Here is a 22,411-nt window from a genome sequence, read left to right as displayed (position 1 = left end):
ATGCCTGCGCTTTAGAGGACATCCCTGCGCTCTTTCATTAGCGGAATGAGGTCAGCCGCAGTGGCATCCATCCCCATGGCCAAGCAAAAGGCGCTTTGCATGTGTCAATCATGGAAGCGTCCATCATGGCTGTTGCAACAGCCATCACCACCCCACCCTCCTCACCGCAGACACCACTTCATCAGCTTAAAACAACCCATGGCATCCCTCCATTTCCCATTTCCCATTTCCCATGGTCCATGTCTTTCGCCTCCACCGCCCCGTACAGTTTTTGCTCCAACATCAACACTTACCGCGTTTCAATAATAAAATGTGTGACGGGTGCATTCCGCGGGTGTTGCGAGTGCGCCCACGAAAGGTTCACCGAGCGCGATGTGAAACTTATCAACAATGGTCGCTCCGGTGGATCAGGTACATCTGCATTTAAGAAAAGAAGAAAAGAAACACAGAGCGTGAGAGAGTGAGAGAGAGTCAGTGGATAATTCGAGTGCAGAGAAGGCAGTGGAAAACTGCCAGATATCTGGGATATGCAAATGAAAATCATGCCAAGGCGAATGCAGCAACAATGAAAACACAAGTGAGAAATCGAAAAAAAAAAAAAAAAAGAGATGGTGAAAATAAACAGAAACGAGAACGTATCTGAAAATGAAATCAGCAAAGTAAACCGGAGAAATCATTACAGTAGTTATGCGTTTCATTACGAAAACAAATAAAGGGCCAACGGGTAAACGCAAAATGAGAGATAATTTAAATGAAACTGCAGCATGTAATATTCAATCAGGGGAATGTCAGGGAATGTCAAATAAAACTCACCCTGAACCAGCAAATCGACAATCGCCTCAGGTATGTGACGATCGTTGACCAGGCAAATGTACTCCGATGTATCGCTGGCCAGCGATGGCGAGAACTGCAGCCCGAAATTATCCGATAGAAGTTGTATCTGCAACAAAGTGAATGAATTTAATTAGAATTTTGTGGCCCAAACTAAAACTGAGACGTTGATAGGCCCTGACAAAACTACAGGGCAGCCGACAAGAGTTTCCACTCAGGGAAAAACAAACTTTTAAATAGAATGTACAAATATATGTCTACCCAGCCCAGCTATCACACAGCCCGGACAGGCCGAGCAGTCCAGTCCAGCCCAGCCCCATCAAAGAGCCTCTGACAGCCTCAAATGGCCGGATGACCAACTGCAGGACAGAAATAGTTTTCATCATTTCCAGCACTCGACTCGGCTTGAACTTTTCCCTGGACATGCCAAATTTGTATACATAGTACATAATCTACTTTCTGGGTTATTTGACCCAAAATGTTCTTGCTCCCGAAAATTGAACGAAGGCATCAAGGCTAGGCAGGGTGAGCCAAGGCGACAGCACTGCATGTACGCTACTAGTATCTCGGATTTGTTTGCTTTTTCTGTTCTGATTTGCAGCAAATTTCATAATTTCATGAAATTGAAAATACTTTATATCACACACATATATATGTATGTCTATGCATCCACCTGATGGTAGATTTAGGGCCACAAAGTGGTTGCTCGTTGAACGCTTTTGGCCAAAATTTAAAAGGGTTTCTCATCAGAGATTACTGCGATACTGTAATTGTGTGTTTCTGGTGAATTTATGGCCGAGTCCGAAGCCTCGAAATTGAGCAGGAAATATGAGTTTGTGCAGAGTGAATTGTATCCATCTTAGCCTCAGCCGCTCCCTGTTTTGAAGCATATGTATTTGGGCTTATCACCGCATGCCTGAGCCTGTTATACACTTTTAAATCTTTTGCTGCATGCATGGCCACAAATTACAAATTACTCAACCACAAAGGCCATCATCAGTGGAACGAAACGATGTGTAGTTACATTCAAGACTATGTGTGGGAAACAGGCAGCCTGATTGCATTCTGCTTTAAACTGCATCTACAATATCTAAATATTTTGCTTAACATTTTCCAAATGGAATTTTTTGTAATTTTCTATCCGATTCTCGAGTAAATTCAAATTGCATGCATTTTCTCATTTTGCGAATTGGGTGGCAGCACAACAAGGAATTAAAGGCAAATCTCTGGTCCTTCGGGCGAGTGGATCTCCTTGCGAACACAAACATGAATCATTTGTAGTCTCGGGCATAAAACAAAAGTTAATAGCTCAGCTGGCAAGGGTAGCGGAGTGTGTGTGTGCCGTGGCTGGATGGAGAGGGGTTATGTGTCAGATGTAATAAAATGAAGCAGCTACTATGCCAAGGTGAAAAACTTTTAATACACATAATAGCCGGGCCGGCACAAGGCGGTGGCTCTGAAGAAGTCGAGCACTTGGCGTGGAGCAAACTTCAGGCAGAGCAGAGTAAAGAAATGCGAGCTGGGTGTGGAAGCCGGAGTTGGACCTGGCGCCAGGCCCGGACACGGATTGGGACAAACTTTGGCTGCAGCTCAAGTGTCCCAGTCTGCCATTTAACACATAGTTGGGCTCCAGCTGCAACCCAGGAAGGTTCGCTAGCTCGCTCGCTCACTCTCCTCGCTGCTCAAAGTCTCCGCTGCACGAGTTCTCCATCATCTTGTTCGGGGCTGGGCGCAGCTTCATCATTCCGTTGCCTGCCTCAATGGCCCCATGAGTGCGTTTAAAGCTGGAGCAGGCGGAGAGTAATCATTCGCTGTGCTGCCTTTGCCTTGAGTTCCCCTGCCAGATGGCAGCCACTTGAACATTTTTTTGCGCCATGTCGCTTTTATTTTAGTGCAACTATCAAACATTTAAAATATATTAGCCGCGCCGTCTGGCGAGGCCCTGTCTTGCCCTCTGACGATGCGCCTACTACTCCTCCTCCTCCTGCCCTTTGTCTCCCACTGATGGCCACTTAGTTCTCTCGACTTGGGCTGCACTTTCTTGCAGTCATCGCCTTTGTTGGATGTCGGCTGGCAAAGTTCAAACAGCCGCCCTGCAAGCGGCCATCAATTATTTTAACAGCTTCGTTTTTGCGCCCTCACGAACTGGCTAGCTGGTTGGCCCCACAATATATCCAATCCACTATCTACTCTCACGCTGGGGCCCCTTTCTGGGGAGCATCGTTAGGTGTTGAAATGAATTCTAATATGACATGAACGCGGCCCACTTTGGGGCCCTTTCTGCCACGGATATTCCACTTACCCTGGGACTGTGCAGCAGGGGTATTCTGTTGGCGAACTGCGCGATTGTCGTCGATGCCGTCTTCCACACGAGCGTGTCCACCAGCGAGTGCTCGTTGACGCCCGGACAGGGTATGGTCACGTTCTTGCCAGCCTCGGCGTTCACCTTAACATAGTCCAGATTTGTGACGTCTGCAAGGAGAGAAGGAAAGAGTGTGGGCTGAGTATTAGTACTTTATATAAGAGGATGATAGCAGCAAGTGGGCTTACAGCTGGCTGGTAGCCGTCGCAAATGTAGGGCATTCCATTCAAAAAGTTGAGGCACAAGCGGAGCGAAGCCTCTAGTAACCCATTCCAAAGGGCAGCTCGAGGCCCGCTCCAAAGAAGAGCTCAAGTTATTTTGAATGGAATATTCCTGGCACACAAAAGCGTAAAGCAGCCCCAAAATGTTTTGTTAAAATATCTGCAAGGCATTTTAATTACATAACATGTTTACGGTGCACAGACAGCTCCGTCCCCAGGTACCCAAACGGAAGGCTGTACCTGTCCTGTACCTGTACATGTACTTGTGTACGGCCCCGTACTGATACCTGTCTGAGGTCTGAGGTGCCTGGCTGAAAGCAATTTGATGCACTAAACTATTTGCACTGGCGTCCGACAGTCGATGCCAGTTGGCCACCTCCACAGGTGACCCAGTCCTGAACGTGTCTTAATGTCTGAGAGTGCAAGCAAAGACAGCAGCAAGGGGTTCATGAGGAGGTGCCCCTCATGAGGAGGAGAAGCTTACCTACCGGATCCTTTGGAGCAATATTTGTTTTTGAAATTGCCAAAAATGCATTCCAATTTCGAGACTGAAACTGAACAGAGCAACGTCTCCGACTACGACTACAACTCCAACTGTGACTCGGTCTGTGTGGCCAGGGCTCCAATTAAAATTATAGACACAACAAATCGATTGTAGGGAAAGGGACAGGGCCAGGGCCAGGGACAGGGCCAGGGTCTCAACGTAAGCAGCTTTGGCAGCTGCGGCTGCAGCACCAACTGCAGTTGCACGTTTGGCCTCGGCTCTTGGCATAAATTGCCAAGCGTTCGAGTGTTGGTAATAAGCATTAGGCATTACATGGAATGGTCTGCTACGACTACTACTATGGCTGTGACTGTGGCCCGCCACTTGCAATCAATTGAGAAATCATGCTGAAAACCCGGCAATAGAGGAAACAACAGCAACTGGCTGTCGTGGCCAATGCCAATGCAAAAGAGAAACTCTCACCAGACACTCACGAAACCCACCCATTAGCCTGGCCAATAGCCATGACCAGTGCCAGTGGCAGTGGCAATGCCAGTCACACTGTGGTACTCTGGCGGTGGCAGTTGAAACTCAACTGGTTGCCCCATCGCCTGCCCCTCGTACTCGTATCTGTGTGCCTTCGCATTGCAATTGCTGGAGCTCAACGCAACTTGGTTTTTTGGCCATCTGATTTCGGTCTCTGGTGATTATTTCGAAATGGGAGAAACTTTTGAGGAACGTTGATGGCAGTATTGATAAACTATCGATTCAATGCTTTGTTTCTGCCACAACATGCACCCACCCTCGCTGAGTGGCGCCCCGAACTTTGTCGCATATTTCGCATAATACGAGCTCAATGCTTCGGCCTGCCCTGGGGATATTCACCCACATAGAAGTGCAGGCCCTGGTCCTGCTCCTGGTCAATTTTTGTGTAATTTATGTCTTTCGTCGCCGAATACAGAGCGCGCTCCAAAGGCCTAAGGTGTGGGTGGGCGTTCGTGGCATTTTTGCATATTATGCGAAGCCCATACAGATGAGCATAGACCCAACCATGGCTGGCCGAGAGCAGGGGAATGGAATTTTAATTTCCTGATGCAAAACGCCAATGGCCCCTGGGATTGGGAAACAATTGCAGCAGTTTACGAATGGAAAAGAGGGTCTTTCGACGAATGCAACACATTGACCACATGCGAGTAGAAGCTGGCAATTAAGAAGCAAACAGAGCGACAGACAGTCGCTGCAAAATAAATTATAATTATGTTGTGCAATTCAGACGAGGGCCCAGGGGAATGAATGGCCACAGGAAAATTAGCCAAATGACAAAATCCAAAACAAGTAGTCAGCAGTAGAAGCGGACTCGGGACAAACGGGACAACCCTCGTCAAGGCAGACAGGCAAAGGCTGTGCTACTATGGGTGGTCCGCTTCGCTGACTTTGGCTAATAATCAAATTGAATGCAACCCCCGATTGAAGACGACCGAACGACCGACCGACTCACCCGGCAACAATTAATTTTATTTATGTTGATTCTAATCAACGAAGGGCCGCCGTGCCGTCCAAGACCGGGAGTCGGCTGCCATGGCAAATTGTCTGCTCGACTCCCTTTGAAACCCTGAGAGCAGAAACCCGTCTGAGCGTATAAAAGATGAAAAATATTGAATTCATGCGCCAGTGCGTCAGTGCCCCTGCCCCTGCCCCTGCCCCACCCAGCCTCACCCTCATCCGCTGAGAGTCAAAAGCATTACAAATATTACAGCACTTAGATGCGTCTGATTGTTTGTTTTAAAATTTCGTGAGCTTCTGCACTCATCCTTCGATCCGTTGCCATGTCACTCGCTAAAGTTTCGACGACATCCCAAAGTGAAGGAGGACAAAGCAGACCAGTGCCTGACATAATATTGGGGGTCCTTTCTTGCTGTTGAGGAATGATCATTTGCATTCATCTACATGCGATGCTTAGACCGCTTAAGACCCATAGCAGCAACAGCCATTGATTGTCAAAGGGGATTCGGATTCCCCCTTTGAGTCGTGTTGTCCTGCTGTTAACCCTTTGGCCGTATTTGCCTTTCAATTGCTGCACATTCCCCACTCCCGCCACTGCGTCAGAGTCCTTTACCTTCCTGTTGCATTGAAATAGAGTTTGAATGGACAAACTGTGGCTTTGTGCGTGCCACCACCAACAAGTTGCAACGTTTTATGGCCCTTGGAGCGAGTGGAGCGTGCAGTTTGCGGTGCATCTATTTGGCAACCACTTTGATGCAATTTTCCCTGTAGCAATGCCATCCACAGTGGATCTCAAAGCGTGGGGAAAATCGCTGAAAATTGTTAAGCCACTTGAGAGAGAGAGAGAGAGAGAGGAGGGACAGCACTCAGGAACTCACTCCGCTTTGGTTTATATTAACCGATCTGCAGGCCACGGGCAAGGCCCACCCACTCCTGCGGTGCATCCGTTTCAGCTCGGATTCAATTCTGGATTGGATGAGTAATTATCCAATTAAAACTCAAGCTTCTGGTTGAGCGGTGGACACTGGGTTGCTGTCGCGGGTAGCCCTTAATGCTGGTGGTCGGGCTGCGCAGCCAGGCCATAACTTGAGGCACGTGGCAAGCGCGTCAGTCAAGTGCTTGAAAAGGATGCGGCACGCATGAATGTGAGTGCGAGTATGTGTGTGTCTGTGTGAATGACTGCCTGCCTGTCTATCTGGCTGTCTGTAGTCCTACCGTTTGTCAGGCTTCTGTTTGTATAGATATTCAGTCAGGTCTAAAGGGAAAGTAGATGCGTGAGCAGACATCGATGGCCGGGGAGCATCGACAAGGGAGCATCGTGCTCATGACAACCCATACACAGATACACACTAGCACACACACACATACTTACTCTCTTTCACTCTCAGAGAGGCAGACAATATCCCTTTTTTATGCCTGAGCGCAGCAAATAATGAAATTATGACAAGCCGCAGGAATTGTGGATGGAGCAGGTTCGTGGCAGTTTCGGGGCGTATGCCGAACACGAGATAAAAGCTGACAAGTGGCGAATGTGAAATATGATTGAGCTTTTCATATGCCCCGAGCCCGAGCCCGAGCACAGCCACGCCCTCGAGACACTTTACTTTAACTAGGCGCTTCATGGCATACCCACTTGACAATGGCAATGGCCCTGCCACTGGCACTTGAAGTGTTTCACTTTGGGTAAACATATAGCCAGACGGCGGATAGCGGATGGCGGATGGCGGACAGAGGCCTTTGCCGCGCCACGAGCGGTCCCAAAGGATCAGTCAATAATGCTGACATCAAATTGAAGCCAAGCTGATGGCAACTGTCAGGCAAATGTGTTTCAATTTCGTTCAACTTCAACTTTTGCACAGACAGTGAACACAGACAGGGGGATGGGATGGCACCCGGGAAGCAGACGGGATGTGGCGTGTGGCTAAAGGGTAGCACACACACACGGGCCATGGGTTCCGGGGCAACCGACAGTCGGCGGCGGCCAGTGGTAATCCCTTCCGTTTCATTACACAAATGCGGCTTAAAGAGAAAATATATAATAATACCTACAACAATGTGAAAGCCCTATAAAATATGAGCCATATTAAAATGCAAATAAACCAGGGGGCAAACGAGACACATCCACAATATATAACGAAACATGCATGTAAATATATTTATTTTGTCTGCTAGAGTCTGCCACGGACAGGTGCTTGCCACCACAATATCCCCTGCCTGCCATTTATCCTTGTTTAATTTAATATAATTAACCAAACCGAAGCTGGTTTGATATCACAAAAATGATCATGGACAATGCACACTCTTTGTAGCCTCATTATGGCCGGTGTCTGCAGACTTGCGGCACTCAGTGTACAGACCCTTGATGCACATCCTTCACGTCCCATCAGTGGGCCAGCAAATTGGCGACGCAGTGGCACGCTGTGTGAACACAAGAGCTAGGGCAGGAGCTGGAGCTGGGGCTGAGGCATGGGCAGTGGTGGAGGCAGGGATCCCCTTTCATATCATCCTCTTGCCTCGACTAAAACTCAAATGGAAAATTCTGCACATTTTGCGATGTAAATTGGAATTGCCGACAGGGAAGCCGCGGGCCAGGGGCCACGAGCCAGCAGCCAGCAGCCAGAAGGCAGCAGGGATGCTCCAGGAGCAGGAGCAGCAGCGTCAGGTGAAAAGTGAAAGGCTCAAATGCCGTTGCCACTTTTCTGGGCAAAATTTGAGCATTTGAGCGGGTTTTTTTTGTTGCTAGTTTAGAAACGCTTCGAGTGTGCTCAATGTGTCGGTGTATGTTTTCCCTGTGTGTGTTTACTGGGCATTCTCTCTGTGTCAGTGGATCTGTGTACTGGTAGGTACTCATCTGTGGGGTATCTTTGTGTGTGTGTGTCGAGGCTTGCAGCTTAGCGTAATTAAAGCTAAATAGCCTGCATAATGAGAAAGTAATTAGCGATGTTGTTGCCACTGCCACTGAGAGTCTGTCTGTGCTGTGCTGTGCTGTGCTGTGCTGTGGCGCCACTCCACCCTACTCCACGCGCTGGCCGACCGCATGGCTACTGCTACATTCGTTCACTTTGATCTATGGCAGGATGAAGGCATAGAAAACTAACCATGTTATGATTTGACCCAATAATCTTTGTTCAGCAGCCTTGACTGCCCCGGATAGATTGTTATATTCAATTTGTTTGTCTAACTAAACAAATGTCTAGCGTTTTGCTTTCATTTTGATCGCTTGCAATTAAAATCCTCTGAGTTATGGTCGAGTGGCTGCACATGGTAATTAATTTAAATCGTTATCATTTTTGTATATATTTATTTTTCATGCAGCTTCCGGCGGTGGGATTTTTCTTGATTGCTTTCTCAGTGCGGAATTTTCATAAATTGCTTGCAGGATCGGACTCGATTCTTTTGCCATTATCTTTGCTTCTTTATTTGCTGTGCAAATATATTGGTTTTTAATTTGAAACCGCACACAGCCCAACACCGAAAAGGGAATGAGAAATCGAAAAGAAATTAAAATGCTCTGTGTTTGCATGTCCGTCACCTGGCAGCCCACACCCCACCCTGCCATCAGCCTCACACCTCCGAGCAGTGTTAACTAAATAAAACCCGCCGACATCCCGCCCCTGCCCCTGGCCGGGGCAAATACAGCGAAAATGAAAGGAAAAGCACACACATACTCGTACGTACATAGAAAGGACATGAAACTCAAATACCAGAGTAAGTTCTTTTCTCATTAAGCGTTGTGTTTACACATAGACACCCGCCCACACACACATACACACACACAGCTATACATATTTGCGCAATTTTCACACCAGCAGTGACAACGGCAACGACAACGACAACGACAACGAAAGCAGCAGCAGCAGCAGCAGCAGCAGCAGCGACTGTGGAGGAAAGCGAACGGGCCTAATGAGTCCAAATCCGTTGCCCGCAAAATTCCGTTTCTCCATGCCCCCGTGTGCTACCCGGACTAAGCCTCACACACCTAAAACGTTGTTGACAATCAAGGGCGGTGAGGTAGTAGTGGCACAGAGGAGGCCAGAGTGTAATTTGTTGAAAAGCTGCGTGGTAAAAAAGAAACATGTTCGGGCTGGACTGAACGGGCGAGTAGTCAGCAAACAACAGCAACACCAATACGCTATGCATAACAGTAATAGAATCGCCAATGGCAACAACAATACGCGACTAATAGAAGAAACACTGCCAACAATAATACAACTACGAAATACCTGAACAACTAACGATTCTGTTTCCAGTCAAACACTAAAATTCTTAGTGAAATAAAAAGAAAAAGGAAACACCCTTTGAAAGGGTATACCCACATCGCAAGAAGAGAGCGTATTGAGGGGTTGGGGTGGCAAGTTTTAATTAATCATGACGAGCTAAACAAAAGCCGAGTTTGGTAGTTGAAAGGCAAATGCTGCTCGGCCAGTAAACAACAGCGACGAAAAATGTCAGCGACTAACGTCTAGATAAATATGTCAGCCCCTATAGGAAATCCAACCCATCAGCGTACACAGTGAGAGAGAGAGACAGGGGGAGAGAGAGTGGCTGGCTGACAAATATTTGCTTGTGCGATAATCAAATTTACATTGTGCTCAAGTAGAAAACGAAGAAGCGGCCCGGGACTGGAGTGAAGTGGATTGGAGTGGGCTACTTAGAGGTGACACTCGCCTTGGATGGGTCTTGGATGGAGGGTTGGTTGTGAAGGTGGAGTGGCTGCCACCCTAATTGCGAGTCAAATGACACCAGTGGCCATTGGCAATTGTGGGGCAGCTGCGACAGGTACAAGCGCATTAAGCCAGCGGCTCTGGATCTGGAAGTGGCGTGCGACCCGTGTCTGTCGTACAAGGAAAATTACTTAACTCTCGCCATGCCATCATTAAAGAACTTGGCCCACGGCGGCACAGCTCTTATGTACGTCTGGGAAACACTCCACATGCAACTGTCACCATCTGCATGGCTATAAGCTGACGTGGCTCCTGTTGCACGCGCGAGAGTCTGCCGCAGGACATTAAAATTGCCACGCTTATGTTGTTGTTGTTGTCTGTGTTTCCGCGGGTGGTCGTGGTGTCGCGGAAGGGAAATACACTTTAAAGTGTATGCTAATGGGCACCCGCATGCATTTCAATGGAGGCAATGCGGGTGTGGCAGTGAAGCATGCCACAGAGACGTCCGCAATCTTTTGATTATTAACAGGGCTTTCGGAATGCGGCCAAAGGATAACGCGTCTCCTCATTAGGCCAACATATCGAAAACTTGGACAGCCATGTACGCCCACAAACACACACATATAGGGGAACGCCCACTGCCCCAGGAAATTGCACGACATTGGGGAATTTATCTTATGCCCAAATATTTGTGGCAAGGCAAATGCCGCGAACTTGGCTTGTCTAATAAATTAAACAATCTAACTGGCAGCTGCCCTACAATATCTCCTCGATTGGCCCGAGTACGCCTCCCCACCGACCAACCCTTGCCAAACCACCCAGACAATTCCACTTAAATTAAACACAAACGACAAGTTGAACTGCAAACAAATGCGACAATTTATCTTACTTTCATTTAATTGTCAGCGCCAAAATGCTGGGCAAAGCAAAACCAAAGACAACGTCCAAAAGTGGAGCCAGTCATGATTACATAATATGTACATACTGTACATAGACGTATACATACTGTACATACATAAACATGTACACACTTCTGCTGTACAAAGATATTCGGGTTTTGTGAAAATAAGATAATCAACGTGAAATTAGCTCTGACAAATTGCCAAAAATGCCAAAAATGAAAATGTTCGCTTGCGTTCAGGCTCAGGCGGGGGAGTTCCTCTCTGCAGTTGTTCGTGTGTCGGCGGGGGGTGAAACTCTTTAGTATTTGACTAAAACAAAATTTCCAAAAATTTAGATAGCCCCACAAGCACACGCAAACGTACAAACAGAAAGCGGAAATATAATGGAAAACGTATTTATTTTGCCACCAAACAATGCAAACATGCAAGTGGAACGAGAGACGTCTGCTGGCCGGCAACAATATTTTCATAGATATTTGTGCGCTATTTAAATGCTGCATGTTGCGCTCTGCCCCTCCCGCTTGCCATCGCATTTCGTCAGTCAGTCTATCTCATTCTGCTGTATCTCCAGCCATCCATCTCTATCTGTCTCCCATTCTCTGTTGGCGTTCTGTTGGTGCTCCCCAAAAAGTACTCTACGCTTTTGTGGGCTGTGCGGCGTGCAATATGATAAATAGAGTGTGCAGCAGCCACAGCAGCAGCAACTGCAGCGGGTGGTGGTGCCTCGTGGTGCGGCATGTTCATCACAAAGTGGGTCAGTTGTTTACTGACACAGTGACTCTTAAGTGCACCCGCACAAGCACCGCTCATACATACGTACAGTGGGTGCTGAAAGTATGCAGTGCAGCTGATGTTACGTTGTGTTTGATACACTCGAGCGTCGACAGACGCACTCAGCGCCAGAGCAGCCACAGCATCTACAGCCGTCGCTGCTGACACAGTTGACGTATACAGCTGTAATGCCACGAGGCATGGGGCATGGGGCATGTGGCAGGGGCAGTCAGCTAACCACTCAGTCAACCTCGGGCATAACCCCTACCCCACCCTACCACACTCTGTTGCACCACTCTTGGCGTTTTGTAATTTTTACATTTTGTTTCATTGCAGTTGTTGCTGTTGCCTTTGACTTTGCTGCTGATGTTGCTGTTGCTGTTGCTGTTGCAGTGTTTAGCAGAACCATTTTGCTGTGTGCCACTGACGGAAATGCAAAAGTGTCTCATTGTTTGGCCCTCGGCTTGCTTCTGGCAGCGTCATTTTGGCCAAGTACTTGGAAACATTTAAATGCTGAATTGTGAATCGTAATGGGCCAGAGCATGACAGCGAAAGTCAGTGGGGGGCACATCTTTCACTTTCACTCACTCTGCCCACGGCAGGTTGGTTGGTTGCACTCATTGGAATTGAATTTTCCACTGATTGAGTGGAACAGCAAAAGAAATAAAAGCTCGAATCAAACGCCTCTCCTCTGGCCACATCTCGAGCTGGATGTTCTCGCATTTCCCACCTACTGGCTCCGCGCCCCGCTGGCTGCCATTGTAACCGTTTTTGCAGGTCAAGTGTGTGGGCGCATGCCACAACAATGGGTCACAGCATCCTGGCATCGTATTGTGGCTCTGGTGGTGGCATGCCGCACCGTTCTACCACCGCACACACCTGAGGCCAGGTTTGGAGTGCTCTAAGTGAAACAACCAACACAAATACTGGCACACGCTGCCACACAAATAAACAGATACAGCGAGACAGGAGCTGGGACAGGGCTAAAGACATGCGGCGCGGGTCGAGCCAGCCAGATTCGTCGTTTTAGCAGAGCAAACAAACGTCAAGCGTTGCGTATACGCAACGTGAGCCGTTGTCTAGCTTTTCAGCCACAAGGCAAAGTTGCTGCCGCCTGCATGTTGTTGCCCAACTTGATTGCCAGGCGACATGTATGTATGCAAGAGTAAATGTGGCAGCCAGCCTCTGGCCTCACCCCCGCGCTATATGTGCTCCCCCTTCTCGCTAAGCTCTTGAATAAATTTTCTAATGCATTTTGCGCGTGTTTATTATTTTAATTACAAAGCATGCAAAACTTGAATGCCTCTGATGCAAATGGCTCTTGTCTGGGGCTTCTCTTCCCGCTCATTCGGGAAACAATTTTTGCTGGCGCGTGCTGTGGCAGCTGTCAGACGGATGAGGCTGCGTTTGCGTCAGCGTCAACGTCAGCGTCAGCAGCATAGAAGGTTCTGTTCTCCCTTACAACATTAACCATGGGGCTATTAAGCGCTTGGTTTGCTCATTAAAATGCGTGATGATTATTTGTTTATAAGCTTAGCTGCAACCGGCAGAAGAACTAGAAGTGGCAGCAGCGGCAGTTTATCATTTTATTGTAAAGCTCTCGCATTCCCCGTCTGTTATCTGTCTGTCTGTTTGCGTGATGGAAATGAATAAAGAGGATACCATACCACATACCATAAAACCCCTAATGACACTCGACTCCGCACCCTCTCTGCCGTATCGATTTGGCTGCCTGCCCCACAATGATGTGCACTTTTTGTGACTCTGCTAATGAAGTGGTTTGCCGTGAAAGGCCCCTTACTTCCCTACTATCCCATCCCAAAGCCCCATGAAGTGGGTCACAATGACGCTGTCTTTTTGTGATTCTATTTCCACTTTGTGTCTATAAATAAGGCGACAGTATTGGATTAATCCAGATATCCATTTGTTTTCATTAGTCTAATTTTTGCCATTGATTGTCTGACTGACTGCCACTGGGTGGGTGGGTGTGCCTGTGCCTGTGCCTGTGTCTCTCTCTCTCTCTCTATCTCCGCCTCTGTCTTGGTTCCCGTCTAAGCTCCTACTAATGACACTAAATGTTCATATGCAGATCGAAGTTCTTCCTCTCTTTCTGTTTCTATTCCTATTCGAATGTTTTCAAAGGCATTTCGATGGTTTTGGCCAAATTGGTTTCCGAAATTGCCAGGCCACAGGCAATGGCCACAAGGTCTGTGTCAGGCAGAGCATAACAGGCTGCTTTATGCACTCTGCCACTATACCACTCCGGACCACAGAGCACTTAACATTTCCCCCAGTCTCGGTCCCTGTCCCAGTGCTAGTCGTTGTAGAGCCTTAAATAATAGTGCACTTGTGTACACTAATTCGAGGCACTTTCAAGCTGAATGCAGCAGTGGCAGACGCATTAAATGCTGTTTGAGCGCCTCCGTCTTTGAATCGTATGTGCTGCCAATGGGTGACAATTTAAGGCCGATGGAATTTCATCAAGTGCAGCTCATCAGTAGTGCTCATTCGAATTCAGAGCGGACGCACGGCAAACCATTTAAGAAGCAGGTTGACATTTTGGTCAGCTTGTGACCTACATTTGCCATGGCATTCCTGTTTGTATTCCAGAGCTTTCCCACGATCTCCATATGCTCCGTATGTAGATATGTTGCACTGCCTAGAACTTATCAGTTCTCATAATAATTGCAGCTGCAAATTGTCTTTATTTATTGTCCCACAGATGCACATGAACGGCTGCCGTCCTGCCTCCTGACATCTGTGTGTTTCCTTGTCGTTATTTTAATGATGACAATTGTTTGCATTACCTCTACAAACAAACGGAGAGAGAGATGGAGCGAGAGAGTGGTGGAGTGGGGGAGGGGACAGGATATGCTCCAGTTTCCTGTGTGCATGTAAATTTCAATTAGATGCACACACGATCCAGCTGCCGTCTAATAAACTTTGCTCATTACATTTGCTAATAAATTGTCAGAGCCAATGGGCAATGGCGAAGACACCCTGCCTGCATACCCAATCAGTCTTTTGGCCCTTTAAGATGTCCCTGAGGAGGCTAGACCAGTGGGATAGGACAGACCAGGGCAGGCCAGGTCAACAGTTTATTGCTCTCAATCAATCGATGACAGCCAGCGTCTGGGCGTAAATCAATTAGTAGCCAATGAAACAAGCCAACGAACAAAAAGACCATTTCACACATCAGCACCAGAAGCAGGAGCAGGAAAGGCTGTGCACATCACAGACAGCAGCAGTAGCACCAGCAGAGCAGACTTTTGTTGGCGACAATTTGCCAAAATACTCTGAAGCCGACACCATGCCAATGTGAATACCCAGGCACGGGCATGGCGTCATAAATAAAAAACCAATTAATTTATCATCGTCTCGGAGCGTCAGAGCAGTGACGAGGAAAAGCGTGTATGGTGGAGCCCTACAAATGGCGGGTTGGGCGGCAGGCAAGTATATTTATGCGCTCTTCAGAAAAAGTCAAAGGAAAAGAAATCAAGTCGAAAGATCCTTCAACTGGAAAGTCGAGCAGCGCATACACTCTCTTAGAAATGTTATGCGAACTGCCTCCTCCGACATAATATTAGCAATATTATTTGGTAAGTTCATATTCCTTGAATGCCTTGATTTGTGTTGTGAATCTTTCGAGCAGTTATTCGAGGACAGTTAATCAGATTCTGGGCAACCCTCTGGTCTAGGGCATCGGGCATTCAACTGTCTGGGAGACCAGACTAGAGCAGTCTATCCAGGCGTTAAAGAAAGTAATGCTAATGGCAAAGGCACACGCAGGAGTGACAACACACGAACCATTACCAACAGCAACATAGCAGAGCAGCCAACAGAAGTCCTGGATGGTAGTGGAAAGGCATGTATGCATGTTACTCATACGCACCGTTAACGCAAACGCATTATAAATGATCAGCGGCAACTTGTTTGCCTTTCTGCGTGTGCATGTTCGTGTCCGTGTGCGTGTGGCACCACCAGGTTTGGGGTTTTGTTTTCGGCACTGTTTGCCTTTTGCATATTTTTCACCTTAACTCAATACTTTTTGTTTGTTGGTTGGTTAGCTATTTCCCTGTCGGGCTGGGGAGGCGCTTGACAGGTGGGACATAAGCCACCAAATGACTTTGCGGCATCGGGAAGTTGAGCAGGAGGCGGGCCGACGGCAGCTAGTCAGCCTGGAAACACGCACATCCGCTGTGAGTACATGTGTCTTACCTGTGGGATGTATATGTATTCGTATCTCCCCCTACTACACCATTCCACACACAAAGCAAGTGTCCCTGGGCCGTCTTCCTGTTTGCTTTCGTTGTTGCTGGCAACCGCTTAAATTTAAATTTAGTTACAGGCAGCAAGCAATCTTTTATCGCTGCCGCATATGGCGGCAGCCTAATGCCATTTTGATACTAATTCTCCTCATAAGCACTTTTATACATATTTTCTTACTATCTCCCCACACCCATCCTGCACCCGCTCCCGCCATTAGTTATCCACAAATTTATTAAAGACTAACAACGTTCCGTGCGGGCCCTATCGCTCGAAAGTAAGAATCAGGGGCATCCCGGGACTTTCTACGTGCTGTTTGTTTAGGTGTTTCTGGGCATTCGCTTTGCTTTCTCTCTGGTCTTCCGTGCCCTCCCAAATTTCGTTTGCCCGACACACACACACACACACACACACACAGACGAAACCCAAGCCCGGGCGGCATAGCCTGACTTTGGTTTGACCGGGTTTTTCTTTGAGGCGGGTATGAGAGTGTTTGTGTTTGTTTTGGCCGTTTTCCATTTTGCTGCCTGCCAACACACATTAAAAGTTGTTGGGAAATCGTTTGTGATTCATTGTTTGTGGCACAACAGGCGACGCTAGCTGGCTGTCATAACGATACTACTCCTACTAGTTGTAGTAGTGGCATTAGAGCAACCTGTAATCACATGCTAAATATTATATTGTTTGTATTTTTACGGCTAATTACTCATATTTGTGGGGGCTGAGGGATGTGGGCTGGAGGCAACGTGTCGCATGCGTGTTATGGCCACTTGACAGCGAGCATAATAAAAACTATTTTTGCATTTGCCACAACATTAAGTAGCAAACAGTCAGCAAACAGATTTAGGTCTATTGTGGCATCCTGTCGAATGCGGCTTGACTCGACTGTTTGTTGTATAATAATTGGGTTATTAAAACAATGAGCAGCAATAATGTGCATAATAATTTTAAATGCACTCGTACACACTCCCTCAGAGAGTAGCTGAGAGACTGAAAGTGTGGAAGCCTAACAGCAGGGCAGAACAGCAGAATCTAGGGACAAAATCCACCCACACAGCGACCCGTTCTTTTAGGGTTAATTAGCACAATTTTCTCTTGCTTTTATGACCCCAAAAAATACAAGTGTCTGGCGTGTGGCCATGGCCAGGTTTCCCTGCATCCCTGCTTCCGCTCCGAGATCTGCCTCAGCCTTGAGGTCTCCTGCTCTGAATGCTGCTGCTACTCCCAGCCGACTTCATTTTGTGGTCGCTTGTAGCAGCCAATTTTCTTTTAACTGTTGTTTGGGTTTTCCCTCATTGCTGCTGCTTTTGCTGTTGCTGTTACTGCTGCCGTTTCACCCGTTCTCGGCCTGACCTCAATTTGTTCTGTTCACAGCATGCCCACGGGCGCAGTCTGGACATTTAATTGTTTGCTTTTCGAGTGTAGTAGAGCCAGACCCATGTAAAATAATAGAAATTACGGAAAAGCGGTCATAAACGGCCCCCCAAACGAGCTGCAGTTGGCTCCCACTGACCGTTGAGCGATTCTAATCCGTGCTCGAGTTCAATATTCGTCTGCAAACTTTCCCGCCGTGTCGAATACCATAAAAACTTCAAGCATATAACTTTCGCCAACACCATTTGGACCATCAATTACGAGTGCCAACAAAGTAAAATCAAGCTGCAAGTGGAAATGGAAATGGAAATGGAAAAGAGTCTGCCACTTAAGTTTTTAAGCTACTTTAGCATACAAAAACATTTGATGCGCCTCACTGGATGAGGGAGATGTCTGCTCCCTTTGTCGGTTTCATTCATTTATGAAAATTGTTTTTATTAATGCCATTGAAATTGTATTATTTGCGTCCAAGTGAATAAATTTGCATGCGATGCGGCTCGGGTGAATACATTTTTCTTCCTTTCACGCATTTCAACATTTTCTTTTCCGCTTTTTTCTGTGTGTGTGTGTGTTTTTTTTTTTTTTTGATAAAACATGAACAAAAAAAAAACGTTGCCCAACGAATGACAGCGTTGATGTCGCAGTTTCTGACAGCTTTCATTACCTGTCCACTCGAGCATTCAAAGTTGTCTCCTCCGCCCCATTCCATACTCCAATAAGCACGTCGTCGTCTGCTGTAAAGTCTCCCCACTGAATGGGGGAATTGTGTATTCAAAACTGCATGGCAGGAAATTACAATTTTGAGGCTGGGGCACAGCAGGTGCTGGAAAGCAGCTTAAAGTCATCACTGCCTTAAGTAATTGCTACCTTTCGCATTGTATATTTGTTGTAAGATTAGTTGGGTATTACATTAGATGAGAGCTCTCTCAATGGAGTCTCCACGTTCATCAGCATATCAATACGATCTATAGATAAATCCTAAACAGATACATAGCAGGCATTGCATCGCTGAGGCCATGCGAAACCCATCATTAGGGGCGGTGCCTGTCTCACTTAAGCAGTGGTAAATTTATTGGTGGTGGTACGTGTGCGTGGGTCGGCAATTAATTTGTGAATTTAGCAAATGAGCATACAAATTTTATGTAAATTGGTAAATGTTTTTGCATTGCCCAATGGCCTGACAGGTGACAAAGTCGAACTAATGGAGGAGAGTCCGACTCCCACCCAGAAACTATGGCAAACTAGGCCAGCCTGGTAATTGCTTGATTTGCATAATTTATTGTACACCCAATGCAATTCCATTTCAATTTGAGGTGTTGTCACCTCCACAAGCGGACACGGGACAACGGACAACTGAAAACCTGCCAACCCTAACAGCAGAGCCATCGCATCGCATCGCATCGCAGTGCATCTATCGTCCTGGCCCGAAAATAGTTCCGAAAATATTTGATAACATTGGCAGTGGTGGGAGTGGTGCTTAATTAGGCAAAACTAACGATCATTATGCATAAACAGTAATTAAATTGAATCGACTGGTTCTGGTGACTCCTGCAGGTCCTCCAGCAACGGCTCGAACCAACATCATTTCGGGTCAGCAGCTGCATCCGAGTGGGGTTAGTGGGGCAGCGGCGCTTAATGGCCTGGTATTTGGCCGACACGCCCACTCGACACGGGTAACAGTACGGCCCGAGGGCGTTGCCATGACGCACAGCGCAATTTATCAAAATGGGAAATGAGAAAAAACATGAGCAAAAATGAGCAACAAAGAGAAATAATAGAAAAATAGCGAAATTCAAATGGAAAATAAACAAAAATAAAAATAAAATCCAAAACAAAGCGAAGCGAAAAGTGAAAAAGTTTCCACTACAAAATTATTCTGCGTCTGTCGTCGCTCTCGTCCTTCATCTTTATTCGAGTTTCCATTTATTTTGGGATACTCTGACAAGGCAGAGAGGATCTAGATCAAGTACTAAAGGATTAGAAAGTTTCTTCCTAATCAGTCACATCAGCAATATAATTATAGATATTTTTGCTCGAAAGGGTATCTCCAGCTTCGAACTTATTTTAAGCATTCTACGCTCTTCTCGTTTTTTCTCGTTTTTTTTTTTTGATTTTGGCTTGTTTATTCACCAGAATGGAAGTGGAAGCGTGGAAGCCAAGTCAACTGATTGGCTCGCTGGCTGACTGAGTCCCGCACCGCCCCCGCTGTCAACTTGAATGACATTGAGGCAAACAAATGCTGCAACTATCGCCGCCGGCAGCAGACAGCAGCAGCAGCAGCATCATCCCACTGCGTGCAACACTGCTAACAACATTAAGCAGGACAATGCCAAGCCGAGTGGCATTGTCCCCTGCATTGCAATTCATTTAGAGCCACTCGGCTGGCGCTGTGTGTCTTTCTGGCTGTCTGCGAGGGACTGCTGGTGGGTGCTGAAGGAGTGTTAAAATATTTTGTTGCATTCAGTTTGATTGTTTGCAACATTTGCAACATCAACCGCTGCTACAGCTACTACAGATGCAGCGGCAGCAGCAGCAGCAGCAGCAGCAGCAGCAGCTCGATAATGAAATGACCACAAAAAAGCTCTAGTTTTATTTGCCCTGCCTTTTAGCTGGTGCCCATGGACTCCATGTCAATACAAGGGAGATGCTCTTAAGTGCCCGAATCGAGTTGGACTGTCAGCTCTCCGGACAAGTTGCTGTGGTCTGTTGGGCATGGGGCCGCAGCTGTGCAACTTTCGTTTTGGTAATGAATTCCGGCAACTTCTGGCCAAGACAAATGCCGACAGTTCACTCAACCAGATGGCGGCGGGCTTGTCATTAATTTTTTTGCTGTTTCTGTTTCAAATTTAAGACGGAGCCACAGCTCTGGCTGCTGCTCCCGGCTCCCGACTTTAAGCATCAGTGATGCTGCGAATATTCGCCATCCACTGCTACGCTCTGTCCTGCAACTAATTACATTTTTCATCAATCAAATTGCAGCGTCAAAATGCAAATTTAATTTCATCCCTCCACCCTACCCTTCACGCTCCCCTCTGCGTCGGCTTATGTTTAATATTAATTAATATAAAATGCTTGGGCTAAGCCAAAAATGGTTGCAGCCATTTTCATTATGGCCATAACAATGAAAATTGCCGGCTTGTAATTGCAAAAATTGCAGAGCTCCAGAGCTTCCCGAAGCGTCCCTCTTTGTAATTTTCCCCGCTATTTTTCGTAGACATTTGCACATTCCCCACCCCGCCAGGCGCCACTGCTGTCGTGGCTTATTTTCACCCACTTTTCGCCAAGTTTCGGCCACGTTTTGTTTGCAAATGCCACTCGAAATTTTCTATTTAAATGGCAAATACGGCATGGCCCGAAAGCGTCCGCCAAGAGTCAGCAAAGCAGTGCAACGAAATTCAAAAATAAAAGCCGCACACAGATGCCAGAACGCCTCAGACGCGGGGACCTGTAGCCGAGAAGGGAATCTTCCGGCTGCAACAGCAAGTGCAGCAGAAGGAATAGGAGCAGTTGGCGGTGGTGCGCCATTGGTGGCACAATGACTTCATAAACAGATTTTCATTTCCCTCTCTCTAACGCTCTCGCTCTTCCTATCTGCATCTCTGTCTATCTGTATATCTATCCATCTGTCTGTCTCACTCGAACTTCCCATTTTCGTGGAGAGCCATAAAAATACAATTTCCTGTGCTTTATGTGGAGCAACACACAGACAGACAGAGGCACAGACACCACTCTGCCATAGACATTGCCATATAGCGTCGTTTCCTCACCAACCTTCTCTCAACTTCTCTTCCGTCAGGCTGTGGCACTGCTGCTCCTTCTAGTCCTGTCTCTGTCTGCATTTGGTATTGATTTCAACAGTGGGCTTGGTTCTGTATGCTAATAGTTTTTTTGCTTTCCGCTTCTCGGTTGGCCTATTGCCACATAAACAAATTTTTGCCTGGCGTGGTAGCTACTGAGGACAGTGTCTCTGCACATCCCCATCTATTCATTCATAATTGCACTCAGATCAAAATGTAGCGCGTGTTGAGATTCAAGAGATGCCATCGCATTGCAATGCTGATCCATTGACCGTTTCAGGCAGGCATTCGGCATTCGTAGTTAGAGATACAGATACGGAGAGAGAGAGAGAGAGAGATTTATATTGAGAGAAAGAGGGAGCTTTGGAAAATGACATAAAAGGAAGTCAGTCTCCACTTTAAGGCATAACAAAAGGCAACTGATGACAGGGCCATGGTATACACACACACACACACACACACCGACAAAAATGGAAAGCATGTGGCACAAAACGAGAAACGGGAAAATGTTGTGCCTGTTGTCACTTTGATAAGGGCACTTAGCCAAATCTTCTGTCGAGCCGGAGACAGAGACGGTGCTGGTGCTGGTGAGAGACTTCTCATTGATGTCATCGTTAGGGGAAAAGTCAAAGTCAAAGAAAAGTCTGAATAAAAGGCCTGAGTCGAGCACTTCATTAAAATACCCACACAGACCAGAGCACAGACCGGACCAGACCGGACCAGACCAGACCTACCATCCTTCCAATCCATTCCCTGCGCGTGTTCCGTTTTCGCATTAATTTGGTCAATTTATGTGCGTGTGCGATAAAAGGACAAATGGACAGGCACGCGTTGGTCTTTCTCGTGTAACTCCCACTCCAAATCCCCTCTCTCCATAAGCACTTAAATGGGCCAGTCGTTTCTTGCATAACAAATAGTTTGAGCTGCCAATGTGTTGCATACAGTCGTGTGTCTCGCGCAGTGTCTAAATCGCCATTACTCATACGCCGCATGTGACGGCGGCAATTAAAGCCAATAAAGTGCACAGATGTCGCCTGAACTCGCTCTATTTAGACACCAATTCAAAAAAGAGAGAGAGAGAGGGAGAGATCCCAAATATATCACCGAAAGACGTGTTATTTATTTCGGGGCGTCTCCTCTTTGAACACATTTAAAACGGGTTTAAAACTTCTCCAAAATGTGTCGATCCAACTGCAAGAGCAATCAATTAGGAACTGTTAATTGGGTGACCTGCCC

The 22,411-nt window shown here is 47.0% G+C and overlaps 1 protein-coding gene across 3 annotated transcripts in view; it reads right to left on the bottom strand.

Annotated features, from left to right (window-relative positions):
* Window positions 1–22,411, bottom strand: part of LOC117585563 (tyrosine-protein phosphatase 99A) — a 109,648-nt gene that overhangs the window by 68,433 nt on the left and 18,804 nt on the right. For all 3 annotated transcript variants that reach the window (XM_034275090.1, XM_034275086.1, XM_034275087.1), the window contains exons 3-5: window positions 3,134–3,303; window positions 814–940; window positions 294–417 (exon numbers count right to left, since the gene is read on the bottom strand). In XM_034275090.1, coding sequence (XP_034130981.1) covers window positions 294–417; window positions 814–940; window positions 3,134–3,303 — 421 coding nt within the window. The remainder of the gene's footprint in view (window positions 1–293; window positions 418–813; window positions 941–3,133; window positions 3,304–22,411) is intronic.

The sequence above is a fragment of the Drosophila guanche genome, unplaced genomic scaffold (genome assembly GCF_900245975.1).
Source record: "Drosophila guanche unplaced genomic scaffold, DGUA_6, whole genome shotgun sequence".
Lineage (NCBI taxonomy): Eukaryota > Metazoa > Arthropoda > Insecta > Diptera > Drosophilidae > Drosophila > Drosophila guanche.
This window is presented reverse-complemented; position numbering and strand designations above follow the sequence as displayed.